Source organism: Aphis gossypii, chromosome 2 (assembly GCF_020184175.1).
Source record: "Aphis gossypii isolate Hap1 chromosome 2, ASM2018417v2, whole genome shotgun sequence".
In the NCBI taxonomy this organism is placed as follows: domain Eukaryota; kingdom Metazoa; phylum Arthropoda; class Insecta; order Hemiptera; family Aphididae; genus Aphis; species Aphis gossypii.
In genome coordinates this window covers 49,108,930-49,135,852 of record NC_065531.1, presented here as the reverse complement: position 1 = coordinate 49,135,852, position 26,923 = coordinate 49,108,930, and the positions used below count along the sequence as shown (strand labels likewise).

General features: G+C 24.7%; 1 protein-coding gene across 4 annotated transcripts; it reads left to right on the top strand.

The window, feature by feature from the left end:
* Positions 1–81: 81 nt before the first annotated feature.
* Positions 82–26,313, top strand: LOC114120447 (uncharacterized). 4 transcript variants are annotated; one of them, XM_050199448.1, is made up of 9 exons: positions 82–227; positions 415–595; positions 19,624–20,267; positions 20,711–21,098; positions 22,335–22,436; positions 22,542–22,679; positions 22,810–22,893; positions 23,010–23,166; positions 25,672–26,313. In XM_050199448.1, the coding sequence occupies exons 3-9, from the start codon at positions 19,677–19,679 to the stop codon at positions 25,763–25,765; spliced, it is 1,554 nt and encodes a 517-aa protein (XP_050055405.1). In that variant the 5' UTR covers positions 82–227; positions 415–595; positions 19,624–19,676; the 3' UTR covers positions 25,766–26,313. The 4 variants fall into 4 exon arrangements, 2 of the variants coding, with proteins under 2 accessions (XP_050055405.1, XP_027838153.2); XR_007603754.1 differs by lacking the exons at positions 82–227; positions 415–595 and adding exons at positions 10,822–10,978; positions 25,270–25,402; XR_003592120.2 differs by lacking the exons at positions 82–227; positions 415–595 and adding exons at positions 10,822–10,978; positions 25,270–25,432.
* Positions 26,314–26,923: the final 610 nt, after the last annotated feature.

The window sequence follows — 26,923 nt, the reverse complement described above, 5'->3', positions numbered from 1 at the left end:
GGACTGATGGTGATGCGACTGCGTTTGTATTCGACTGTATAATATTTACTCGCTAGTAACATGAACGCGGTACCGTTGACGAGTACCACGCGCGTGGTTAGGCCGTAACTATCTGTACATACCTAAAACCGTGTCTGGTGAACCCAGCCCGTTGCAAACTGGTTATATTACGGCTCTTGATATTATTATTATTATTATATGTTCTCGTCTACCACGGTAATATAGGCGTACGTATATGTACACAGCTTTACACCGCTCACACAAATAAATATAACTATTATATTATTATTATACGCGTCGAACCGATGTCTAGTAGAAATCACATTAGAATATTATTATTGAAAAATCGAGAAAGATAAAAACCTACGGAACAAATGCAGATTAACATACTTATCTCGAGTTTAATTATTATAGGTCAATATTCCGTGATTCCGTCAGTTATTCACCGTACGCACTGTAACACTAAAAACGTTGTGCTCTATGCCGTAATCGCCATCAATGCCAGTGTATCCCGAACACCCAATCTTCCGGTTACCAGAGCACAAAATTAATCAATAGACAGTAATCACTTGTCAGAATATTTATCACGATAAAGGTACGTATTAATAGGTGTTTTGGTTTGTTGGACTAATGCCATCACAGTAGTTATTCTCGGTGGAAAAAAACGAAAATTTAACAAAATTTGTTTAAGTATTGTAAAATATATTGTTCACTGTGACGAAGCCCCGTATAGAAACCGAGACAGATAATAATTTTGAATGGAGAATATTATTTTACTTTACTATTGTCGTGTTGCTGTTGTGATTGATACACTTCGTATTGGGTGTGTTATTTATTTAAATAAATAAAAACTTGAGTTAAAAGTTAAATTTATATGAATTTCATTAAAATTAAAAAAGTGAGAATGTAAGTAACGGCTCTGTTTTACAGAAAGTGTCGAGAGTACTTCATTATAGAGCAAGCCACTGTAACCTAATGTATGTGTCAAATTTTAATTCAATGATAATAAACCATTGCACACGAAAAATTATATTACCAAGTTTATTTTATTATGTATTTATATTATATTTTTCAATAATTTATTTTATTTTGGTAGTAATTTGATAAATGTATTATTAATTTTAATTATTATAACAGTATTGAGTATATATTAATATCATGTATTATTGTAATAGGATTTCAAATCAATACCGGCTTATTATAAAATAGTACGTGAATAGATTCATGGCATGAATAGGAAAATATTATAAAATTAATCTAAATGTTTTAAAAATGTTAATATGTAAATAAAATATTATAATATTATTATGAAGATGTAAATTTTTCAAATTTCTTTGAATAATATTTTTGAATAACAACAAAAAACTAAGATCATAATTCTTCATTTACGTATACGTTACAAATTCTTCCAAATTCAAACTTAAAATATCATAAAAAAAACCAAAGTTAAAAAAAATAAAGTTAAATAGTTTTTAAATTATTTTGTTGAAATGTAGTCAACATTTAATATTAAGACGCTTAAAAAAACCATAGTTATGTATCTTAAATATTTTTAAATAGGTTTTTTAAAACAACTTATAAAGAACCTTATTATATTAAATTTTTAAAGTTTTCGACCAAGTAAAATATTTATTATCGACATTATTGGCAAAATAATATATAATGTGTATAAATCGGGAACATTAATGAATAGGTAGTTTTAAAACTACGAGTCATAATTATACCATACATATCCGTGGTTATTTGTTTTTGAATTACAACAAACGAAAAAAATTTGAAAAACGATTTTGACAAAAATAATTTTGCGCAAGTTTTTTTGTTTTTCTCTATTATTTTGTAAACTAATGAGAATTTTTAATTTTTAACTCTCTAAAGTAGCAACTAGATTAATAAGATATTCATGTTGTTAAAAGTTAAAGCTTTTTTTTTTAAATCGTGTATATTAATAAAAAGAAAAAAACCATCATAATAAAAACACTCCATTCAAAATCTAAAACTGTCACTTTTTCATTAATTTATGATTTCTATGTAAGAACAGCTTATAACTTATGAGAAACTTTGAACTCAATATCCAATAAGTTGTTTTATTCACAAACAAATTTCATCATACACGCATGGAAATTTTTTTAAAAAAAGTTCAAATATTTCGAATGTTCATATCTAAGTAGGTAGTTCAAATAGATACAAAATAATAATCTAAGTCTCTAAAGTTCTATAAACATCGGTTTAAACAAGTTCTAATGTGGCAATACTGTAATATAATATAATTACGAAAAGAATATTATTCTCTTGCCGACCTTCATCGCCCACCAGATTCTCATGCCGTCTCATTAGGTTTTTTTAATTTTTACCATTACCATTTTTATCTTGAGGCTAATAATCATCAAATTAAGTTTAAACAAGCAGTCACTATACTCTACTTCTTGTAACAGCATTTTATAATGTTGACTACTATAAGTTATACACTAATACTTAGGTATATTGATTTCTAATCAAAATATAAAATAGTAATAATTCTATAATACATGATTATTATAGGTAGTCGATTATTATTTATTATATAATGTATACTTATTTCATACGTTAGTATGGGCTACCTGATTAGAAGAAAAAACCTATCGAGATACGATACATTTATTTTACCGGAATTTTTTTTAATAAAATATGCTTTAGATAATAAATTCACATGACTATATATGTATTATGTTACATAAAATGGAAAATTCTATCTAAAAATAGCAGAATGCAACTCTGGAGCGTGAAATGTGGTTATTACTGTTTAATGATTACGAGTTAAAGTGAGATTCGATACTTAACGTCTCAATAAATAACATCTATAGTTTTCCAAATAGTTTTAAACAGGTCTGCAAAATTATGCATATAGATATTACGTCATAGCCACACTAAATATTTTATATGTAAACATGTATCATGATATAATTTATGTGTTTGCAATCTGTATAGACAAGGCTTAAAGTGGCTCAAAATGGTTAAAGGAACCGTGATCTTAATACAGTGTTTTAAGTAAACTAAAATAATTTTCATAATCTACTTGAACATTTTAATTTTATTACATTTACCAACCGATTGTAGAGACCAGAGGATCATTGTGTTTATAAGAACTTCTAATCTGTAAACTAGTATCTTATGTTATTAATTTAATTTAAATATTATATATTTATCTTTTTTGTTATGATTTGTTTAAATTTAAGCTCTAGTGCCACACGATTTCCTGTAATTTAATTTAATAAAATATTAAATTATTGGTAGTAAAGTATGTTTTTAAAATAATACAATATCAGTAAAATAAAAACATCAATAAATTATGTTATTTTTTTATAACTTGGCTAGACAAATACATATACAATAACATAATAAAATGCTATAAAATAAATTTAGTTAAGGGATTTAATTAAACATATTACGTGAAGATGATAAAAAAAAATCTAACTGAGTACTTTGTAATAGTTTTACCAATCTGGAAAATATTTAATAAAATAACTTTATAAAACTAAAATTATTTTCATTCAAACTCGAGACTTAACTTACTAGCGTAGCTTTTGATAAAAATATTTGAAGGCACCGCTTTTATTATATTTTATATACCTATTAGATATAGGTAACTATCATTTAAAATACTTAGCTATTGATTTAATAATATTTTCAATATTATAAAATTAATGACGTGAATAATGTTATTGCAAAACACTTAATTACTAGCGTTTGAATATCTGGATTCTAATACTACTTACTGCCTACGAAAAAACCAACAATGTTTTATTTAAATTATATATATACTACAGGTACACGATGACGTAATTTTTAAAAATTAATTTTAAGCTATGGTTAAGCATACTAGACACCTATTCACAGCGTTCTACATTAAGTTGTTGAATGGAAAATTAATAACAGTAATATGTTAAACATGTATATACTATAAATTATAATAATATTTAAATAGGTTTTAATAATATAATAAATTCAATTATTTTGACAAAAATTTATTTAACTTATCTGATTATCAATTACATAATAAATTACTATAATAGCAACTTAAATATATTATAAAATATACTTAATAAAATTCCGATTACTGTCTACGTTCATTATTCGTTTTCGTGTACAATGATTTATTGTCAATTTCAAAATATTAATATAATATTAATTTCAGTGATCTACATTTTAATGATGAGATATACACAAACTTTACTACCTTTATAAAATAAAGCTTTTCTTTAATTATCTTTTAATTGATAAAATAATATGGTAATCCAATAATGCATATTATAATACTTTTATATTTTTTATAAAATAAATAAATAAATAGGTAATAGAAATTTGTTTGATTTTTATATTGAAATAATTGGAGATGCTCAAATATTGAATAATCGAATTATCTATTTTTATTTATACTAGAACTGCTGTTGGAGCAACGGAAATTAATAATAGATATTATATAATAAATGAAAATTATCGATTTTATTAGTATAATAATTAATTTTTTTATTAGGTAGGTATATCATTTTTAATTAAAAGATCATACTAATAAAAAGAAAAAATAATAATAATAAATAAACTGTCAAATTGTGAATTGTGGTTACTGTGCCTTATAAGAATATTGATTTTAGATAGTGTTATATTTGTTAGGGAATAACCGAATTGGTTCCCGTTTGAAAAAGGTATTTTATTTAGTTGAGCCGAATTGGCTCCCGTTAGTGTACAGTTAATTATTAGTTTTTAATAGTTGGCACAAAATATAAATGTACCTACACGGTTAAACTCTATTGTCTATAATATAATATAAAATAAGATGGCAATATATTTATATATTGGAAGTTTAGCAAAATATCTATCCTAATATATTTTATTTTATGGAGATTTTAAACAGCATTTAGACATATTCAGATATATTAAATTATTTTTTTATAACACATATTATCGCACATTAACCAAACCTACTTTTAAGTTGACAGTCCTAAGCCTGTAAAATTGAGAAGGAAAATGTGCGTAATTAAACGGGAACCAATTCGGCTCAACTTAATAAAATACCTTTTTCAAACGGTAACCAATTTAGCACGTGGGGTTGGAGCTCGGGAACCAATTCGGTACCAGCCATTTATTGAACTAAGATTGGTATACTACGGTCCTATTTAATGATGTTATAGTAAGAACAGTTTATAGGTACTAGATTAGCCTATAATAACCTATGTACTTTAATTATTTTATCGTCTATTTTACTGTTTAATCTTTAATTTTAATCATTGTACTTTTAATCAAAAATATCTTAAAACATAAAATAATATTTATTAATCATTCAAATATTTACTTTAACATATTTCAGTATTATAAAGAAACGTTTTTAAAGAGGCGCTACATTTAATAAAATTAATACATTATGTAGATATGTGATTCCTATATTTAATCTGCAGTTTTTAATATTTCCCATTCTAGTAAGTGTTTTATTTTCAAACATTTAACTATTTTACATGTTACATTATTTATGTTAATACATATTTTATTGAAAATGGTAATTTGTTAAGAAAAATTTATTTAAGCATATTCAATTTTTTTACTAAAATTCTAAAGTATTAACTAAAAATCATTATGATGAGATTCTATAATTATTATATTTTATCGTTTAATTTTACGATTATAATTTATTTTTAACGAAGAAATGGTACGTATCAAATTATTAAACCGTAATGTTTATAACAAAATAAGAAACATGTTAGGTATGTTAATGTATGAGAGTTATTTTTTATTTTATTATAAATGTAGGCATTGACATAAAATGGTGCAATATTTTACGTATACATAAATTTACGATGAATATATACTTAAACATGATTATTTTACAAAAACTGATTTCAAATTTATAGACTTTTTTCCCATTGGTCATTAGCTCACTTTTAATAATGATTTTATTTATTTTTTATTTAAATCATGAAATAAGACGAAATAAATACGTTTTACATAGTTATAGAATTAATAGATTGATTTAAAATTTTACAAAAATAAAACTATGTTAGAAAAATTATTGTTTCTATGAAATATTTAAGTTATGTAGGTGTGTGTTTATAAATGTTATTGAATTTAATGATGGCTAAATAATGAGTAGGTTATTATTATTATTATTATTTTTTTTTTTTGAAATATCAATTTATTACTGTGTCTTATTTGACTTGTATAGGGTTAATGGCTAAATATTTACGACCACGAAGTTGTTCGTTGAATAACCTTAGATTATTCGGTAGTATTGATGTTGCACTGTAGCTGAAAATGGGTTAGATTAAGTATAAAAAGTTAATTAGGCTACTATAGTGATGGTTAATAATATAAATATACGAATAAGAAATTATATACCATTATATACTGGTTATTTAAGTAAATCTTTTTAAACTTCATTAGTTCATTTTATTATGATAAACTATTTTGTTAAATATAATTGTGTGAATAGAAAACATTTTCAGGGTGATTCAGTCTTCTAATATATATATATATATTAAGTATATTGTAAAATGTAAAGTTATACTACAACCGAATGTAGCCATGTAGGATTGAGTTAGAAAACAATATATTAAGCGTATGCATAAAAATATAGTATATGGATATTTGGTTGAATCCATACGACTGAGTATTTTAGTTGATAAAGTTAAAAGGCCAAAATTTAACGAAAAGTTATCATTATTATAAATTATCAACTCAATAATATTTTCTTCCAAATAAAAATTAACGTGTTCATTATATTATTATCTTCTATGAATGGTCTGATGTTTGACCACAGGTTTTCAATTATATTACACTGTAACCAGTTAAACAATTTTAATTCATTTAATAGTAGTTATCTATTGACGTGAACTGCAATGATATCGATTATTGTTTGACGTTGTCCACCAAAATTGGTGTTATGTAACTGTGTGAGAAATGAAGATAAAATACATACACAAAATGCAAAATTGATTATATAGGTAATATAATAATGTTTGACTTAATTAGATCAAAATTCCAATATTATAATATTATATATTGTCACTATCAGCGATGGTCGTCCCGGTACATAGCAAAGGTCGTCACAAAGATTAGTTGTGAACTTTACCACCGATTTCACGTACGATTAAAGTCGACTTGGTTTACCGAATTACTTCTCCAGTGAAAGGATATAAGATGGGAAAATCGAATGAGTTGCCGTTTTTGTATACCAAAAAGTATAGGAAAGAGTGACGTCGGTCCGCTGCATTGCTCGTACTTTGTACTTACGATTCCTACGAACCACGTCACTTCTGATTTACACTTTAAGATGTATACTTTTGTAAAGGTACTCTGATTCGTTACTTCACGTAATACAAAAGGGCCTAAAATATCAAAACTTGGAAAAATTACAAATATTAAATTTCACTAAATAATATTTTATCAAAATACAGAATTAGGATGAATCAGACCCTTATATAGAGGAGGGATACAAATTCTTCAGATTTATTCCAAGTACCTATACTTATACATAGAAACCAGATCTTTGATCACAAAATTAAAATACATTTAATAAAAACTATTACTTTAATAAAATGTACTAAGTAATACTTTATGAAAAAATTGTTATGCATTTGAGTGGTGACAATAGTCTAGACTTTAGAGAGAATAAAAAATATTGTTTAAACCAACTCCCCCCCTCCCATCCAGAAAAAAATGATACAATCTTGACTAAAAGAAGTATACGTATATCTACATAAATCATTTTTTTTTTGTGAGTAGGGTAACTTAAATTGAGGAAGTTAAAAGGTTTGGCAAACTGTTTGTGACTTTTCGTAAATCGCTTAAACATCATTAATTAACATATTTTTGAAAGTCATACTATTTTAAATTCTGTAGAATATGTCTAAGTATAATAAACTATTTTTATAAATATATATAATATATTATTATACGTAATATGATTTATTCATTTTATCAATTTTTAAAAATATAGGTATTATATAAAATATACATATATTATAGACAATATTTAATCAATTTTTTTCTGTCAACCTTTATAATAATCGGCTTTTTTTAATTGATTTATTGATTATATATTATTCCTAATCTATAATAATGGATGTATTGTTCTCATTACTTAGTATATAAATTTAAATATACCCTAAATAATATTCATTTAAATTTTGATCTAGATTTTATAAAAAATATTTTTAGTTAAGTTCATCTACTTAAAGAACATCACAACACTAAAAACAAATTTGTTTAGATTTAAAGTATATCATTATTTAAAAAATATGGTATAGGTCTTATACTTAAACACTAATTATATTCAATGAGATACAAGTGTTTGAAAATATACATGTGACGTAATAAAGCCGAAGTCGGAACAGCGGTGTATGTTTAAGTGTAAAAGTGTCCAGATTAACGCAAAGATTTCAATCGTTATTAAAATATTTTTAAAAATATGTTTAAGTAATCTTAAGTGTTTTTTTTTGTGTTTATAACACTAGTGTAACTATAATTTTTATATATTTTTTAGTTTTTTCATTGTAGATAAAACTAATATGGTAATTTTCTTAAAATTTGGTTAGTATGGTAATATAATGCGGGTAGCGAACTCATTCATTTTACTAAATTATAATTTATAATATGTATACAATAAGAGATATAAATTTTAAATCATACCATCGCCTGAATCATAAAAATATACTTAGGATTATAAATAATATATTCTGAAATACAATTTTTTTTAGTTATTAAAATCATTGCGTAAATTAAACTAACTTGTAAACGTAAAAGTGTAAAACATTGACAGCTGCTCAGTAATCGGATCTATTACGCTAATATTCATCAATTTTCATTATATTGTAGAATAATCAATTTTTATCCTCGGATTTGTATCAAAATGTTTTTCATTGTGTTGACTACAATAATACACCAATTAACTTAAATTTGAAAAAAAAAATTTAGTGTTGTGATGTCCTTTAATAATTTCCAGGAAAGAAGGATAAAATTATAATCTGAATAAAAGAATATATCTTAAAATATAATCAACAAGTCATAATTCGTTACATAAAAGTACATCTGAATGTGTTTGTTTTTTCATGAATCTAATGTACAACATAGACAATTTTCTTTAAGTATTGAGAATTTTGTATTATTAGCTTTAATATTAAAGTGAATTGACCTTTAATAAAACTTAAAAGTGAGACTTTTATCTTTTAATTGCTTTATTAGAATATTTTAATTTTTAAGAGAGTTACAACCGTCATGATTATTTTAAACCATAATATTGTAATATTTTTAAAACTTTAAATAAAATAAGATTATACACCAAGTTAAATACAACTAGTTTATAAATTGTAATCTCAACAATTTAATTATTTATTGAACCATACTTCTATTCTCTATTAATAAAGTACTGAAAAATAATATTTAAGTATTTATTACTATTGTGCATAATATGCAGCCAACATGAACAAACAAATTTTATTTTTTCTAGTTTTTTAAAATTTAGAAAATCTTAAATATTATAAGTTGAATATTTTTCTCTATCTCGTTAATGTAATTTTAATGCTCTAACGGTAGGTATATTAATTCTATAATATATGATGATATTTCTCGATAATAATAAATTATTTATTGGTAATTATTTTTACTTATTATAATATCTTTGTTTTATGCCCGTTTCACATGGACGCGTATCGTATGCGCGCGTTAAAAGTTAACATAGATTAAGTTCATATGCGCCATACCTGCGAGGTGAAACACGTTATCATATGGGCTTTAGAATTGGTTATTAATTCTATACATTTATTTTTTTCACATAGGTATTTATTATTTTTAATTTGCTATCAAGTTATTTCCAATGAACGAACCTCTACTGGGGAAAAATAAACTATACATAGCAACCTTGTAAAGTGATGGTACATGATCAAATAGGATTATGCGATGAAGAATCTCATAAAAAAAAAATGACAATAATAACAAACAACAAATAAAAAACGTGGTTTTAAATACCATTGTGACTCGAAATCAATTCAATCATTATAGTTTTCGTAACTATTAATTTTTTTTTTTTTTTGATAATTAGACTAGTGGTTCTTAACCGGTGTGCAGGGAAAAATCTATTAATAGCTTTATTGTTATAAGTATGTATTTACGAATATTATTATCGATAATTGGTGATATTATATATGGATTGGTGTGCTGCAAAAATTTTGTAGGAGATCAAGTTTGCCACATTATTAAAAAAGTTGAAAATCATTGCACTAGACATTTGAAAACCTTTTAAAATAATACATAAATATTATGATGTAATATATATATGTATCTCATGTATATATATATATACATAAGATACATTATAAATAATTATGATTAGTATACTTGTTTATAAAGAGGTAAGCAAAGAGAGACAATTACCAATTACCAGATTGGATTTTAAAAAGTAGTTGAGTAAATAAAAAAAAAATATTGTTGAAAAAAGTATTTAAAATAATAGTTAAATAGTTATTTATCAAATGTTATGAGCAAATACGCAAATATTTGAAAACTACCCCAACTACATAATTATTTTAGTATATGTCTAATATGTGTTGTTACTTGTTATTTTAAAACAAAAATTTAGATACACATTTATTTATATTTATTTTTAACTCCTCAATTATTATATTATACATTTAATTTATTGTAGACATTTAAAAAATTAAGTATTGTTTAATTTTCATAAAATTTATACCAAATTTATTTTTCCTAGAAAAGTCTAGTTATTATATACTAAAAATATTCATGGAATTATGAAAAAGTCAAATAAGTAACCATTTTACTGAATGTTTGTGTTACATAACAATCCGGTTTACAGTGTTTACGCGCCTATATAACGAACTACTCGGTGCGTATTTATCAAATACGGAGTTCTAGCCGGCAAGACATGACGCGATGAGTTGATAAATGTAGTGTTTTTCGTAATAATATTTTGATCAAGAAAATTTTGAAAAAGTATTTAGTAAGTAGATTATAATTGTATTTTTACATATTAAATGAGTATTAAAAATTAACTTTTTGATATTACATTTTTTTAATCAAGACGGTGTGTATAATAATTTAATTCATTTGTACTTAAAAGACATTACTAATATTGGATAAAAATATAAAATCGTATTGTTTAAATTTAAAATTGTTCCGTTTTTACTAATTATTTTGTTAAAAATGTTTTTGCGGTAGTAAACGTTTACTTTTCAAAACAATTATTTGAGTTTATATTATAAACATAGTCAAATTTAACAATTTTTATGGAAGAGGTTTAGGATACTTACCCAAGGGTCATATAATTTTTGATATATTCAAAAATTGTTAAAAATGTAAAATTATGGTTCTAAATTAGAATCACAAAATAAAATTAAAAATAACGAAATTATTTTAGTTCACAAAATTATTGGATAACAAATTTTTAATATTTAATTGCTAAAAAAATATTATGGTGATACGTTTTTAATAAATAAATAATGATATTTATTAGTTATTAGTTATTACCTATTACAATCTACATAGATAATATTGATATTTTCGATAATAAACTAGGTATATATTACAAAAATAAGTTTAATAATACAGTTATTATATTGATAAATGATAATGATTTTGATATTTTTTGTGATAAATTAATACATTATAATATTATTAACTATACAATTAATAACATAATATTATTATTTTATATTTACTCTAAAAAGTTAGGTACTATAGGTCCTATTGAATGAATAGAATAAAATAAAACCAATATTGTATTCACAACTTTGGACAATTATTTATGTAATATACTTAACGTTTTTAAAACAGAATTAATGTCGTGGTTTATTATTTTATAATCTGACATTAGAAATTTAGGTTAGGTTAGGTATACCACATCTTAGGCATTAATTGATGTTTACTATACAAGATGTCCTCCAACTATGACTCTGAAAGTATAAATTCAGCCTTAATTATAATGTCGAAATATTAAAATAGCTGAATTTAATAATTTAAAGATAGATAAACACCGGTTATTTAATATTTTAGATTACTCACCTACGTTATTATTATTTTTTATAATTTATACTAAAATATGGACTTATACAATTAAATGTCTAAATATTAATTGTAATTATATAAATTTTAAGATAAAATTATTGAATAATATTTTTTAAATTTAAATTTTAATAATAACTATTTTTTATTCTAATCTATAAATACAGCTTTTTGTAGACGTAAATATCTATTATATAGATTACAACAGTATATAGTATATTTAGATTGTTAAATTCTTTAGGGAATATAAATTCTCTAAATTGATAATAATATATTTATATATTTATAAGTTATTGTGGCATAATATGTCCGTATTTTTAAACATAACTGTAATTTCCAAAAAGGTTAATTTTATTAAAAAGTTGATTCAATATTTTGATCAAACCGATTTTCATTGCAAGGAATAATTGAAGTGTGATAATGCAAAACGTGGTATTGCCAAAAACCAAAATATTCACAAATCAAGAAAAACTGTAACACTTTTTCTGACGACTACACACTCAGGATAAGATTGATTTATATGTATAAAATAAAATAAAAACGACTGACCGTGTCAAAATAAATGTATCTGAGTTTTAAATCCATTTTTTCACGATTTACAAATTGTTTGTGAGGCCAAAACGTGGTATTATCGGCAATACAACGTTTTGAAATGAATCTTTTATTAAAACGTGATAGTACTATTTACCAGTAAAAATATAATATTTTATACCTGATATGTTTTTTCAATTTATTAATACAATAAGTACCTTGTAAAATTCACATTTTTACTATTTATAAAGGTTTGAATGAAATTAAATCAATTAAAAACTGAACACTACCTATCTATAACTTTTTATTACGGTACATAATACAATTAATAATATGAAAACAAAATATTCAAGTGCCTTTTTTTAATGTAGGTTATACATTTTAATAAATAATAGTACCTATTTAAATAGTAAAATAGTTTTAATACTTGATGCTAATAGCTAATACTATGGTTAGTTTTTAAGTAGTACTTATTTAAAATAATGTGATTAGCAATACCACGTTTTGCAATAATAACAAATATGCTTCAATAGAAATAATATGGGCAATAATACGTTTTGACTTGAACATGGAAATACCACGTTATGCATTGAACATCAGTTTTTAAATCAATTTTATTCACAAAAATATCGATATAATTTAATTCTAACTACAAAATCGAATTCCTCGCATTTTTTCCCATAATAATCGATGTTTAACTCGATTTTCTAAATTTTGGCAATACCACGTTTTACATTATCACCCTTCATTTTATGTAAATAACATAATATATTGAAAAGTAGAATGATTTGCAATAAAACTCACGTTCGTACAATGTTTACTTTAGGGTTATGAATGTAAATATCACTATATCAGTAATTTAAATATTTTATTATTTAAATTTAAATTTTTAGCACGTTCACCTATGCACGTATATTTCTAATCGGGTGTTACGCGCCGCGTAATTGCTGATAACATTTTATTTTTTATTAAATTAAAATGAAAAACCACGAATTAAAAAGTGGTAATTCCATTTGAAATAATTTTCTCAATTACTGAAAAGCTGTGATAAATATTAAAGTAGCACTCCACCAGCCGAACGATTCATATAAACACACCTAAAAATACATAAGAATTTTAATGAAGATTACGGATTGGTAGTGATCGTTAATTATAGTCAGTGCCAGTTAGAGATAAGATAAATAGCGTATTAAATAAGTTAAACGTATTCAAAAATTTTAGATTATTACATAAGCTATAAGACAAAGCAATACAAAACTGAAAACATAAATCATTTTTCTCTGGAATAAAGTTATAATATAGTATTTTTGTTTAAAATTTGAAAATTTACAATCCATACTTGAAATGAGTACAATATATTTTCTTATCGGATAATTTATTAACGTAATAATTAATAGGTAATAAATTATAGTTTTAGTAGAAACAAAGTGAAAACGTTAACAAAATAAATACAAGTATACTGTCAAAAAACATGGGTCCAACCTAACCAGTTTCACTCAACTTTGGTCTTAAACTTTTAAACAAATTGAGTAATTATAATAATTTATTATTAAATATGTTTATATTATAAAAACTATTATTACGTATTTATAGATTATATTTTTAGATTATAAGATGGAATTTTACTTTTTTGTGTGTGTTGAAAGACATAGAATTTTAAATTCTGAGTTAGGTTAAACGATAAATGTATTGATGTTACGATGATGTATGTTTTTGCGAATGTATACCTACACAATAATAAATAAAATAAATTCTTCGATTTTAAACGTTGAATGTAGTTTTAATTATTTTTTTTTTAATTAATTAATAAATTAATTTTAATTAATTGGAACTAGTTTGTACTTCAAAGAAGTCAAAATTAAACAATTTTAATATTTTTTTAAATAGCACAGTAAATTAAAAAAAAAAATAATAATAAATAAATAAATAATAATAATAGTAATACTTAAAATGAGGATTTCTTACAAAAATAAATTATGTTTTTATTAAAATTTATTTATTTTGTTACCTCGAAAGCGAAAACCGTAGTTACTTGAATTATATTTTCGATAAATGATTTTTTATAAATGGTAATATTTTGACTCTTTATGAGCTATTTATGAACATGAAAAGTGCTCAATTTTTTTAAAATTTTTCTTTCTAAAAATATTTCGATAAAAATTATACACCGAATCAAATTTCTTGAAAATATAATAGAAGATCCCACAGAAGCTGCTCTTGTATTTGTTTAAAAATATTAAAAATAAATGGGCACAGTTTTTATTTTAAATGAATCATAAGTTAAAACATTAATTAAATTCACTAAAATTCTAAATAAATTCAAACTATTTTTTAGTTAGAAAATCATTAAAACTTTTATTTTTATATTTAAGTTTTGAAAATTTAATATAAGATTTCTCAAAATAAGCTTATATTGGAACCATAAAATCTAAAAAAGTATAAATATAACGAAGAAAACGATGTTAATTAGTTTGTTATAATTCAAAAACATAATGCATAGGGATTTAAAACTTCTTTGGATAATATAATATTATTATGAAGTATATTATACATTTAAACGCGATGCCATTTTTGATTTATTTTATAATATTATTTATTTATATTATGAACCTATTTTTACTCTTTAACAGTATTTACATTTTAGATTTTTGGATTTTTTTTTATTAAAATTTATACTCAGCCAAACAGAAAGAACTATTGGAAATTTAAAAGTTTTTTCTATAAGTATTTTAAGAATAAATTATCTTAAAAATATGTATATTTTATGCTGGTCACTTTTGATTATCCATTTTTTAGGTTAAACTGCAATTTAATACAAACTCATATGCAAACTCATATTATTTTAAGTACAAAAATATGATACCTTGTGGATATACTCCTTATAATGTCACTTTACGTTCAAGGTTTTAAGTATGATCTTTGGATCAAAGCAAGTAAATTTACGATATAAAACGCGTTAAATGCTGATTGTAATGATCCGTGCAAAGTGAAATTGCAGTTATAAATGAATAGATTTTGTCATATGTAATATTATAATTTTACACTGATGTGGGTATATAGGTATAATAATATAATATATTAAAATAGCGTGCCAAAATTCAAATTAAATAATTTAAATATTATACCAATATGTAAACACAACTTACAACTATTTTACTGTTAAGTAAATTTCTATGGTAATAACTTATCATTACCTCAAAATGCAATAAGACCCATAACAATATCCATACTACCTACTTTTCAAATTTGAATGAGAAGTTCGTAAATTTCACATTGCAGTCGGCCGTAGAGTATCTTATGGGTATTTACTCTTATCTCCCGTTATTGATAATAAAGCAACTGTGGATTTTCAAATGGTTTTTATTGTTTTTAATAATGTGGTTTCTAAATGAAATAATGAATGAATTGATTTTATAATGATACAAGTATAGTGTGTGTGTGTGTGTGTGTGTGTTTTTTGTATTTGTCATCATGAGGTAGTAAAAAGGTTTTTTTTAAGTTTTAAAAAATTAGATTTAGTTAGTACTTTGGGGCTAAATAAAAAATTAACAGTATTTTTCTCAATAACCGGGAAAAAAAATCAAAAAATCTAGCACTTTATTCTAGATTATAGCAGTCTTTTATAAAATTGATTTCTAAACTGTATTATAGTTCAATAACGAATAAATATTGATATTTAAAATACTTTTTATTACTTATTATTAATTATTCAGAGGATCATTTTCTATATACGTTTTTTGAGCTATTTAAAGAGAGTTGAAATTTTTAATTTTTTTTTTCTATAAATGTCAATAAAAACATTTTCGCTTGGGCAATAAGATAAAAAGATTCTTCATAATTTGTTATTAAAATAAATTTTAAAAAAGATGATAATAAGTTCATAAAAAATGTTATAAGTAGGGCTGGAATTTTGATGCAAAGGCTTTTTTTCTGGTGTTTTGAAACGTTGCTCCATAAGTATAAAATGTGTTTTGGGTGATGCTGATTATTTTAAATTAATCTTTTTTTTTGCATAATTTTATGTTTTTAGTTTATTTTTTTAGTTTTTAGAGAATTTTTGACAATTTCGTTCATAAAATGGATTAACAAGAGACTTTTCTACCAACTGCCAATAGTACGAATAATAAATTATATAATATATAGCACGACAAGTTATCGTCGATAACAATTTTATCATATAGCCAGACCTCGATAAGTACTACTGAAACAGTAACTAATATGTACATCCAGAACTAAACAGTAAACAAGTAACAAATAGTATAGTAACAATACTATAAAAATAAAAATAATATGTAAAACTTTTTTTTCTATTTTAAAGCTATAACAAAATATAATTTAAATATATTTTTATAGTGCATTTTTTAAATTTTTAAGTCATTTTCGCATTTTTTCAAAGACATTTTTGACATTTTTTTAGGGTATTAAAATCCTAGCCCTAGTTATAAGCATTTTCCTCAAATGATTTTCATTATTTTTTGTAATTTAAAAAAGAATAATAACTATAGATATTTGAATTTTTTTCAAATATTTATATTATAATTTTCTTTGTATGGTAAAGTTTACAAAATATTTTGACGTTTTGCTATTATATGCATGAAAGATTTCCGATTTTTTCTATGAACGGCGATAAAAAATTATTCATTGAATCAACATTTTTAAAAACAATAAAATATTACTGAAAATTTTTTTTTATATCTGTATACAATTATTAACAATACATTGGTACAATGTTCTTCATAAATAGCTCATAAATTAAAACCAAAATTTCTAAAATAATTACTTGAACAAATAAACACAATTTTTTTTTTTTAATTTTAATTTGGAAAAAATGACATTGTTTCGGAGAGCTCATGATTTTTAGTGGACTGTAATTTTATTCAGTTGCGTTTATTAATTTTCCTTTGATGATCCTCGTGGAACCATGCGTGTGCTGATTATACCTATATTTGTAGACAGGATTTCACCATCGTCGTTAATCGTTGAGATACGTTCGAAGAATCCCAACGTCTTGCTGAGACGCCACGAAGTTCGTTTTTCACGATTTATCGCTTTTTATTTTGCAGGTGCTTCATTGATTGCTTTGTATTAGTAACAAACTAAGTGTCGTTTTAGTTCATCCCGAAATTTCATATAATCACGTACTCACGTCATTGCGTGGATAACAACTTAACGAAATAATAATAACCATTGATCGTTATTACCGAAATACGCGTATCATCTATTCACCAAAAATAGATCGATTGCATAAGTTTTGTTATGCCTTATTATTGCAATCGATACATGTCCACTAGCCAGACCCGCGTTCCACATAATATACATAGCTCCTGTCAGACAGTTAGCACAGGGAAGTTAGTAGACCAATAAATTGTACGCCTCGCGACGTTAAACGTGTCAGTATGAAGCGTTTATCCACGACGGTAAGCATGGCAGGATGCCAGGATACTGACCAACTGTGTCGAAAAGCTCATGAATTATGCAGCCAATATTGGACGAAGGACTGAGATGACATGTAATTGATAATTACGTTAGTACATACAACCATAAATAGTTACAAAACTGCAAAATGTATCGTTGGTACATTATACGCATAGAAACATACTTCAAATAAAAATAACTACCATAATGATGTTATCTAATTATTTTGTTATGATTCAAAAATATTATATACTGGAACTTAAAACTTTTATGTATTTTATGAATTTTACTATACACACAATGAAATTTTCAAAATTCGAGTATGCAAATTCATTTCAAGTTATTACTTATTTATAGCACAAATTCATTTGCATCGTTTTATGCCTTCATGGTAAGATTTTATCAACTCAAAAATTAATAACAATAATATTCTTTTTATTTAGCAACAATGATATAATATGGTATAAATATAGGTATATTATAATAAAAACATAAATTCAATATTTTCGTCAAAGATTAAATACATTTATCGTGATACTATTGGTAAAATAAATTAATTTAATAGCATTATTAAAATGAAATGTTCTTTTAATACAAGCTGACCGACCATTTCTCATTAGAATAGTTTTAAAATAGTAGTTTTTCAGAAAATTCAAATTTAACACATTCACTTCCTACTCAACACTTAATGCATAGTAGAGTGATGTACCAATTGGTACTTGCTAACCTTTTTTTTTTATTATTGATATTATTTTATAAATACGTGTACAATATTACTAGATGTTCATTTTTACACGTCTAAAAAAAAAAAAAAAAATCAAAATTATGCACTTATTGATTTTCATTTTATTTGGTTTATTTTTTAAAATACGAGTAGATGTAAACGAAATAGATCATTTTATAAAAAATTACTGTGCTAGAAAATATAATCACCTACCAAGTACCACATATAAATGTTAAATTCACGCTGTTATATAATATAATATATAAGACATAAGTTTAGAACTTGGTAAACTTAATACACACACCTACGCATAATATATATATAATACATATAAGAGCTGTTTTCTTGTTAAACTTTTTATTATTTTTATTTTTAAACTAGAAAATTGTACAGTCTGTAAAGTAATGATTTACAATAAGTACGAGTGATTAAAAAATTAACATAGAAAAGACAAAATAACAAGTATTAATAAACACTTGTTAAATTTGAAATGTTATACGATATTGACTTTTTATACCTTTAAACCACATGATATTATGTTACAGAATACACTATAATATAGTATATATAGCAGTGGTTTTTAACTTTTGTAGATCACGGACTCATGATGAAAAATTTTTTGATATCGCAAACCCTCTTACTAATTTTTTTCGAATACCTTTTTTATATCTCATGTTATCATAACCAACATTATAATTATTGTTTATTACAAGTTACATAAGAAGACATAAAAAAACATACACATTTATATAAATATTATTATTATAACCTAACCCCAGGGGGCCGCGGACAACAGGTTTAGAGCCGCTGCTACATAGCATATAAACAACAAATTATCGGTGTTGATGTAAAACAGTATATAGAAGTAAAAATAGAACGAAGTCTAAATTTGATTTCTTTTTTTTCGGTTCCAGGTAACTAAGGGTATGATATATGTGAATACTACTCAAAAATCGTAACTGTGACGATGAACAAACATCAGGCAATGGAGCGTCCACCTATTTCCAACTGTGATGGGGACGAAAAAGACAGTGCGTGGCAAAAAATGAGTTTAAAATCCAAGGCAGCGTTCGTGGCCCGGAACGTGACGGTAGAACCGATGCTTGGCATCTTCCAGCTTTCCATGATCATGTCCAGCTTGACCACACAAAACCTGAACATGCAAAAGGCTTGCCGAGTGAACTTAGATTTGGACAAGACGGTGTGCTTTGCCCTAGAGAACAAAAATGCCACGTCTTACCCGGCCGAGGAAGTGGCAGTACAGCAGCTAGTGACCAAGATGATGTTATGGCAGAGCTTCATCCAGAACATGGTGCCTTGCGTTCTGGTGATGTTTGTCGGTTCGTGGAGCGACCGGAACCGGAAGCGGAAGCCGTTCATGCTTTTGCCAATTATCGGAGAGTTAGTTCGCAACATCGGTTTAATCGCTTGCGTGTACTTTTTTTACGAGCTTCCAATGGAGATTGCAGGTATCATCGAGACGATTCCACCGGCCGTTACGGGTGGTCTACCGGTATTGATACTAGCGGTGTTCGCGTATGTGGGGGACATAAGCACGGTGAGTTTATGGTGGATTTTACGAATGCTCATTTAACATTTTTTCTCAACCTGTTAAATTTTTGTCTTCATATTATATACCTACATCCTCCATGTACGAATAGTTGATTACACTTGATGAAAAAATGAATAAGATGATTATCAAGATTCACGGTAAAATCTACAGACAATTTAAAAATGTATTTTTTCATTAAATATAATATAAAACTTAAAAAAATATAGTAATAAAATATTGTTTTATTTCCATTAGAAATTTATTATATTAACACATTTTTGTCGTTAAAAGCGTTGGTAGATTTTGTTGTTTGATAAAATAATCATTTAGTATATTATTTACTCGCCAAAAAAATTACTATGTGCATAAAAATATTCAATATTAATTTAATAATATAATGTTTTTTTAATGCCTACAATTTTTGACTTGTATATTATATATCGTTCTAGGTTGAAAATAGAACAGTTCGAGTCGGGTTTGTAAGTTTATTTTTTTCGATCAGTATTACCTTTGGATCAGCGTTATCCGGAATCGTGTATCGAGATTATGGGTTTTACGGCGTGTACGTTATATCTACTGCATTGTATTTATTCAGCTTCATATACTGCATAGTTGTTATCAAAGATATTGAGCCTGATGTAGAAAAATACCATGAGAACCATATTGCAGTTGAACACTGTAAAAAATCACTTTTTCGAGAGATAACCGATTTCTTTGACTTAAATCATGTAAAAGAAGCAATTCGTGTTACATTTAAGCGACGAAATGACGATAATCGAAGAAACGATATTATATTGTTGTTTATTATCATGGTCATTATTTTGGGTCCTCTCAGTGGTTCGTATGATAATTTATTATTTAATGATATTTTAATATACAAGTGTAATAAATTTTATTAAACTGTATGTAAATTTAAAACGATATGCAAAATAGCAAAAATTAAAATATCTTAAATATTATTTTTGAGATAGGAAATAAATGTTATTACGATACATGTTACTGTAAATATTAACCAATACAATGCCATATAATGCAATTGTTCATTAATCTAGTAAATATATTATCTTCAATATTTTAGAATAATAGAACACCATAAGTATACATATATGAAATGGGCTATAGACCAATAAAATGGACGCTACACCCACATGAGTTATCTCCGTCTTACAAACGTTCCAAATTTGAGTTCAGCCGTACCAATTTTTTTACTACACATTTTAATCCCTTTTTATAACTTAGTGTATAGAGCTATATCTGTTTATAGCCTGTTGTATCACTTATATTTTTCGTCTATATTATAATATATATGTCATAGCCAATTCGTGAAATCGATATACCTATTCATAAATAGTTGACTATTTTATGAAATGAAAATGGTTTTTTCACACCATGAATTTCACAAAATGCTCACTTTTTTATGAAATGGTCACGCCAATTTGAAATAGTATATTCTTTACAATGTATTAATTTACATTGTGAAGTAAAAATATTCACTGCACATACACAAAATTAATATTATTATAGTACGTTTAAAATATACACTGCCTACTATTATTGTTCGTTATTTTTGTATCTATTATATTTTAGCTATCTACTAGATGTGTTCAACTTAACGTATCTTTAAATATACACAACTAAAATATGTTTATTACTCTAATAAATAATCAAAACTAATAGCCGTGTACCTATAAGCTAAATAAATAATAATAATAATTATGCGGTAAATGTTTTACTTACAAATCGAATGATCAAATTGCGGACAAAATTACATAATATTTAATTGAAGAGACTATTTCACGAAGAAGTGATCATTTAGAAAAATAATTTCGTATTACACAAATATGTAAGTAGTTATAAAACAGTAGAAAGTCGGCATTCAGAAGTTATTACTTAGGCTCTCTATACATTTTATAATGTATAATTATAATGTTATAGACTATTCGAAATTGACTAAATATTGAAATTAATTGCAAATTGTTTTTTTTTTTTTATTATTTGTTATGTGATTAAAGAACGTGAGTTTGTCGAATAAAGCGTAATATACAAATTAATGTGTATAAAATCTCGTTTCAGGTGAACAAACATTGATGTATTTGTTAGTCCGAGTTAAATTCGGTTGGAATGAAGTAGATTTCAGTGTTTTCTCCACGTATTACTTTATTTGTAATCTCGCAGGTAAATTTAATTGATATTACTATACCTACTATGGCATTATATACATTTCAACTTTAGGCAATTATTGTAAATGACTAATAACAACTGCGTATTATTAATTTCCAGGTATTGGGTTTTCATTGTGGATTTTAGTTAATCGTTTGGGTATTGACGACAGACTGATTGGAGCAATTGGATGTCTGAGCAAAGGATTGGCTTCCTTCGTTTACGCCTTTGCACCGACCGAATTCTTATTCTACTTAGGTGAATAAATTATGTTTTTATTATTATATCCATATAAATATATGATAATAAAATGTGTAGGTACCTAATATAGAAAATACGATATGATCATATTAAAAATTAACATTATGCATAAACATATTTATTTCAGGTCCGATTGTTGACCTTTTTCATGGTACAGCACTTGTTGCATTTAGGGCGATACTCTCGAAACTTGTTCCTGCAAACCAACTCGGTATTGAATTAATTCATAATACTTAATAAATTAAATTTCGTGTCACACTGAGTGGCTTTTATTTTGAAATACATATATTTCACCATTCATTTTTAACATCATATAATTTTATACAGGTCAAGCGTTGGCGGTATCTTCACTTGTCGAAACCATAGTTCCTGCAATATTTCGACCACTATATAGTGTGATTTATTATAAAACATTACACTATGTTCCCGGAGCATTTTACGTATTTGGAGGAGTGCTTAATCTTTTTGGTATCTTTGTATTCATGTGAGTAAATTGCCTCTATGGCTCTATGCAATAAATTTTTATACATCATAATCACAGTTATATTTCTAAGAGGCCAAATTGATAATTTTGAATACCCATCAACAGGTATGTGAGGTTCAAATCATATTACCAGGACCTTGTACCTGAATTAATCAAAACCTGAATAAAATATTTTAGTCTTATAGTTATCCTTAAGCCCTAATTAAATTTTTTATTTTACAATCTTCATGATGTGTTATAATATCATATACTTATTTGTTATTTAGGAATTTATTTGTATTTTGTATAGTTAGTTCGATTTTGTAATTAGTTATTTAACAATAACAATACTTTTTATAGGAATATTTTTGTAATAAATTACAGCTAAATATTATAAATATTTTCTTAAAATAATTTAAAAATAAAATCTAATTTTATTATATTTTTAATTTCGATGAAAGCCTATAAAATTAAGTTTCGTAGTTATTTAGAAGAATAAAAAAAGGGAAAGTAAAATATAGGAAAATAAAAAATAGAAATAATAATTTGAAGAAATATATATGTGTTAAAATAAGTAACAGAAACAATAGTTCATAGAAAATATCCTACATGAGAAAATAATACTCAGCTATACAATTAAGTAGGATTATTACATAGGCAATTTCTTGTTAAATTGTTACTTTGATTAAACTGTATAACTAATTAAATTGTATATTATATAATTTCCTATAATAATGATTTATAACTTAATAAATAGATCCTAATACAGTCACTATTAATAAAAAATGTAGATATGTATAGTCTGGTGTCAACAACTTAACAATTTATTGACAGTGACTGATTACTAAAAATATCAATATATCTTATTTTATAGTACCAATTTACAATAACTATGTCATATGGATTTCTATGAAAAAAAAAAATAATAAATAAATAAATAAGTATAAAATGCGTATTGAGGTACATAGATTTATGTAAGTGATAAAGACTCCTACACATCCTATAAAATGTGTAGGAACATCCTATAAAATAAACGCTTATTTCATTATTAGGTAATTATTTAGGAGTATTAGGTAATTGATATTAATCCTAATGATAACAGTTATTAACACCCAAATTTTGTTTGATTTTTTTATTCTGGTGTTTTAACACCTGAATACATCTAGAACCAAAAACATAAAACTTGAATTTAGGGACAAAGCTTAATTTCAATATCATAGAAATGTTACAATAAAGTTGGATATTATTTTCCTACCATAACTCTCTTCTATTAATATATGCATTAAATGGTTTTAATTTTTTGAAAATAAATGAAAACAAATCATTATCATTAGTTTATATTTATAGTAAGCATATTATAAATATTATCTCATAAAAAATTATTGGTGCATATATCTCTAAGTACAAAACAATAAAATTAATCATGCTTGTTGACATTTGTTTAAAGTTGGTCGATGATTGTCATTTGTCTTTCATACATTTTTATATATTTAGAGAAATTGTAAAAAAATATCGAAATTTACAACAGGACTTCTTGAATATAGGTACTTGATTTCAGACAAAACTTAATCATTACTTGTTTTTACTTCTAAAAAATATTTTTTAAAGAACAAAAACTCATCATTGTATAATTTAGAATACCTCAATTCTCTTTTAATTTTAACTGACTACCTTTCTTCGTAAAAAAATAACATAAAATTGGTTTTGAAATAAAATTTTAAAATATTTAAACTTTAAAGTATAGCCACGCACACGGAGAAGTCAATGGCGTGGTAACCATTTCATAAATAAAAATAGTATTTAAGTTCAATAAATGACATTGTTTAGTTTATAGAATATACGAAAAAAAATATTATTTAGTAATATAAAAAATGATAACGCATATTTTCTTTTATGATCTATGATTTTATGCTTTTGTTATATATATGCATAGACGCACAGTAGCTGGGTACATTATATTAGTTATTTAATAAATTACACAACTATTATTAAAGGCTTATTCGAATAATAACTAGATAGGTACTGAAATACTAAAATAAAAATTGTAAAATTAAAGTCATTTTTCAAATCCAATGAAAGTTAATAATAATGAGAAGAATAAATATTTGCTGATTTTATATTCAGATGGATGTACAACCGTACAAAACAGAAGAACGTAAAAACAAACAACTCAGAAATGCCAAAGTTGCAAAAATGATTTAACTCTAAAGGTTCACGTGACAATGGATACCCGCAAGATTTTTATACTTCCCTTAATGTGAACTATAATTTTTTTTTTTTAAATTAGGTATCATTTTATCATATTATTTTTTTAAACAAAATATTTTAATATTAATCTTTTAACTATTTAGTTTTACTAACTTGACATAATTCTCAAATGCATGGAATGTCCATTTATATTTTTGGTGGTGACAGTCTCGTATAGCAATTATATACTATAATATATAATATATTCAACTACCAATTATCAAAAAAATATATTTTTGTTTTATTTACTGTTTATCTAATTTGTGACAAATATTTCAGGTGGATGTACAAGAAAAAAAAACAAAATGAAAAATGTGAATATTTTGAAGAGAAACAGGCCTTATCAGGAGAACCTAGCAGTCAGCGTCCATAAAAATACAGTGAAAACTGTGAAAATTATTAATTTTATTTTAAATTATTTTTATATAAATGTTTTATTTATACATACCATATATATATTTTTTTATAGTGTATTTTTTTATTTATAAAATATACTACTTACTACTGCCAACCTATTTTACGTGTATATAGTATATTATTATTTAAATTAGTCAAGTTAAACCTAGCTGTACTGAAATCTATTTTAGTATATTTAAATTAAATTCTGTCCTGCAGCGAAAGAACACAGTTATTCTGCACATCCTTACTTGACACCCTGTTATCAATATCGGAATGCTAGAGTGTAACAAGTTGTCGAGCGAAAGTGCGCAGAAGAACAGTTTTTTTTTTGTTTTACTGGAGTATAAACTATTATAATAGGTATTGCTTTTAAAATGTTTTATATTTATATTCGTATAGTTATTATATTATATTGTTGTTGTTAAACATATAAATGCTAGAGAAATAATATACACATATATTTTTTTAACTAATATTATATTGTTTAATATTTATTAAAAATATAAATAGATAATACAAATATTCTGTGAAACGTTTTGATTTATCTATCTTCTGTTAGCAAAGTTTGTGTAGAAGAAATGTAAAAACCCAGAATGCGAACTAAATAGTGATATTGGATTATTATTGTTTTCATTGCCGGCTTATTATTAAATGTATTAAACGTATATATTATTAATTTATTTGAAAACCCTGGTATGAAGTATGCACCGATCACTTCAGTGGATGTAAAGAGTTCGTTTTTTATGTATAAAAATATTCTATCGAAAATTAGAGTCAGTCTTACTAATGAAAATCTAACGGAATACATGGTAAAAAATCTTTTTTTAATTTAAATTAATTTTTCAAATTTTTTTATTCATTTTTATAACTAGTTCATGTTAATTTTTAGTTATGTTTTTTGTTGTTGCTTTTTTAAAATAAACATACTTCCTTTTTGCTTTTTTAAAACAATCGGAGCTTTTTTAGTTGCTTATGAGTTATTATGCTTTAAAATTTAAGCCCTATATATAATAAATGTATATATTAGGTATGAGGTTATAATAAAGTGATAATATCTTCGTGTATTTCGAGTGGAGGGAGAAAAACTATTTTAGTCATATATTCCCCCTCAAATAAATCATAAATACTCCAC

Bases quoted from the DNA above. Each gene is read 5' to 3' on its own strand.
- LOC114120447 (XM_050199448.1), top strand. From the start codon at position 19,677: ATGAACAAACATCAGGCAATGGAGCGTCCACCTATTTCCAACTGTGAT. The intron at 22,894-23,009 runs GTATTGAATTAA...AATTTTATACAG, and splicing joins TGTTCCTGCAAACCAACTCG to GTCAAGCGTTGGCGGTATCT. The intron at 23,167-25,671 runs GTGAGTAAATTG...CAAATATTTCAG, and splicing joins TTTGGTATCTTTGTATTCAT to GTGGATGTACAAGAAAAAAA.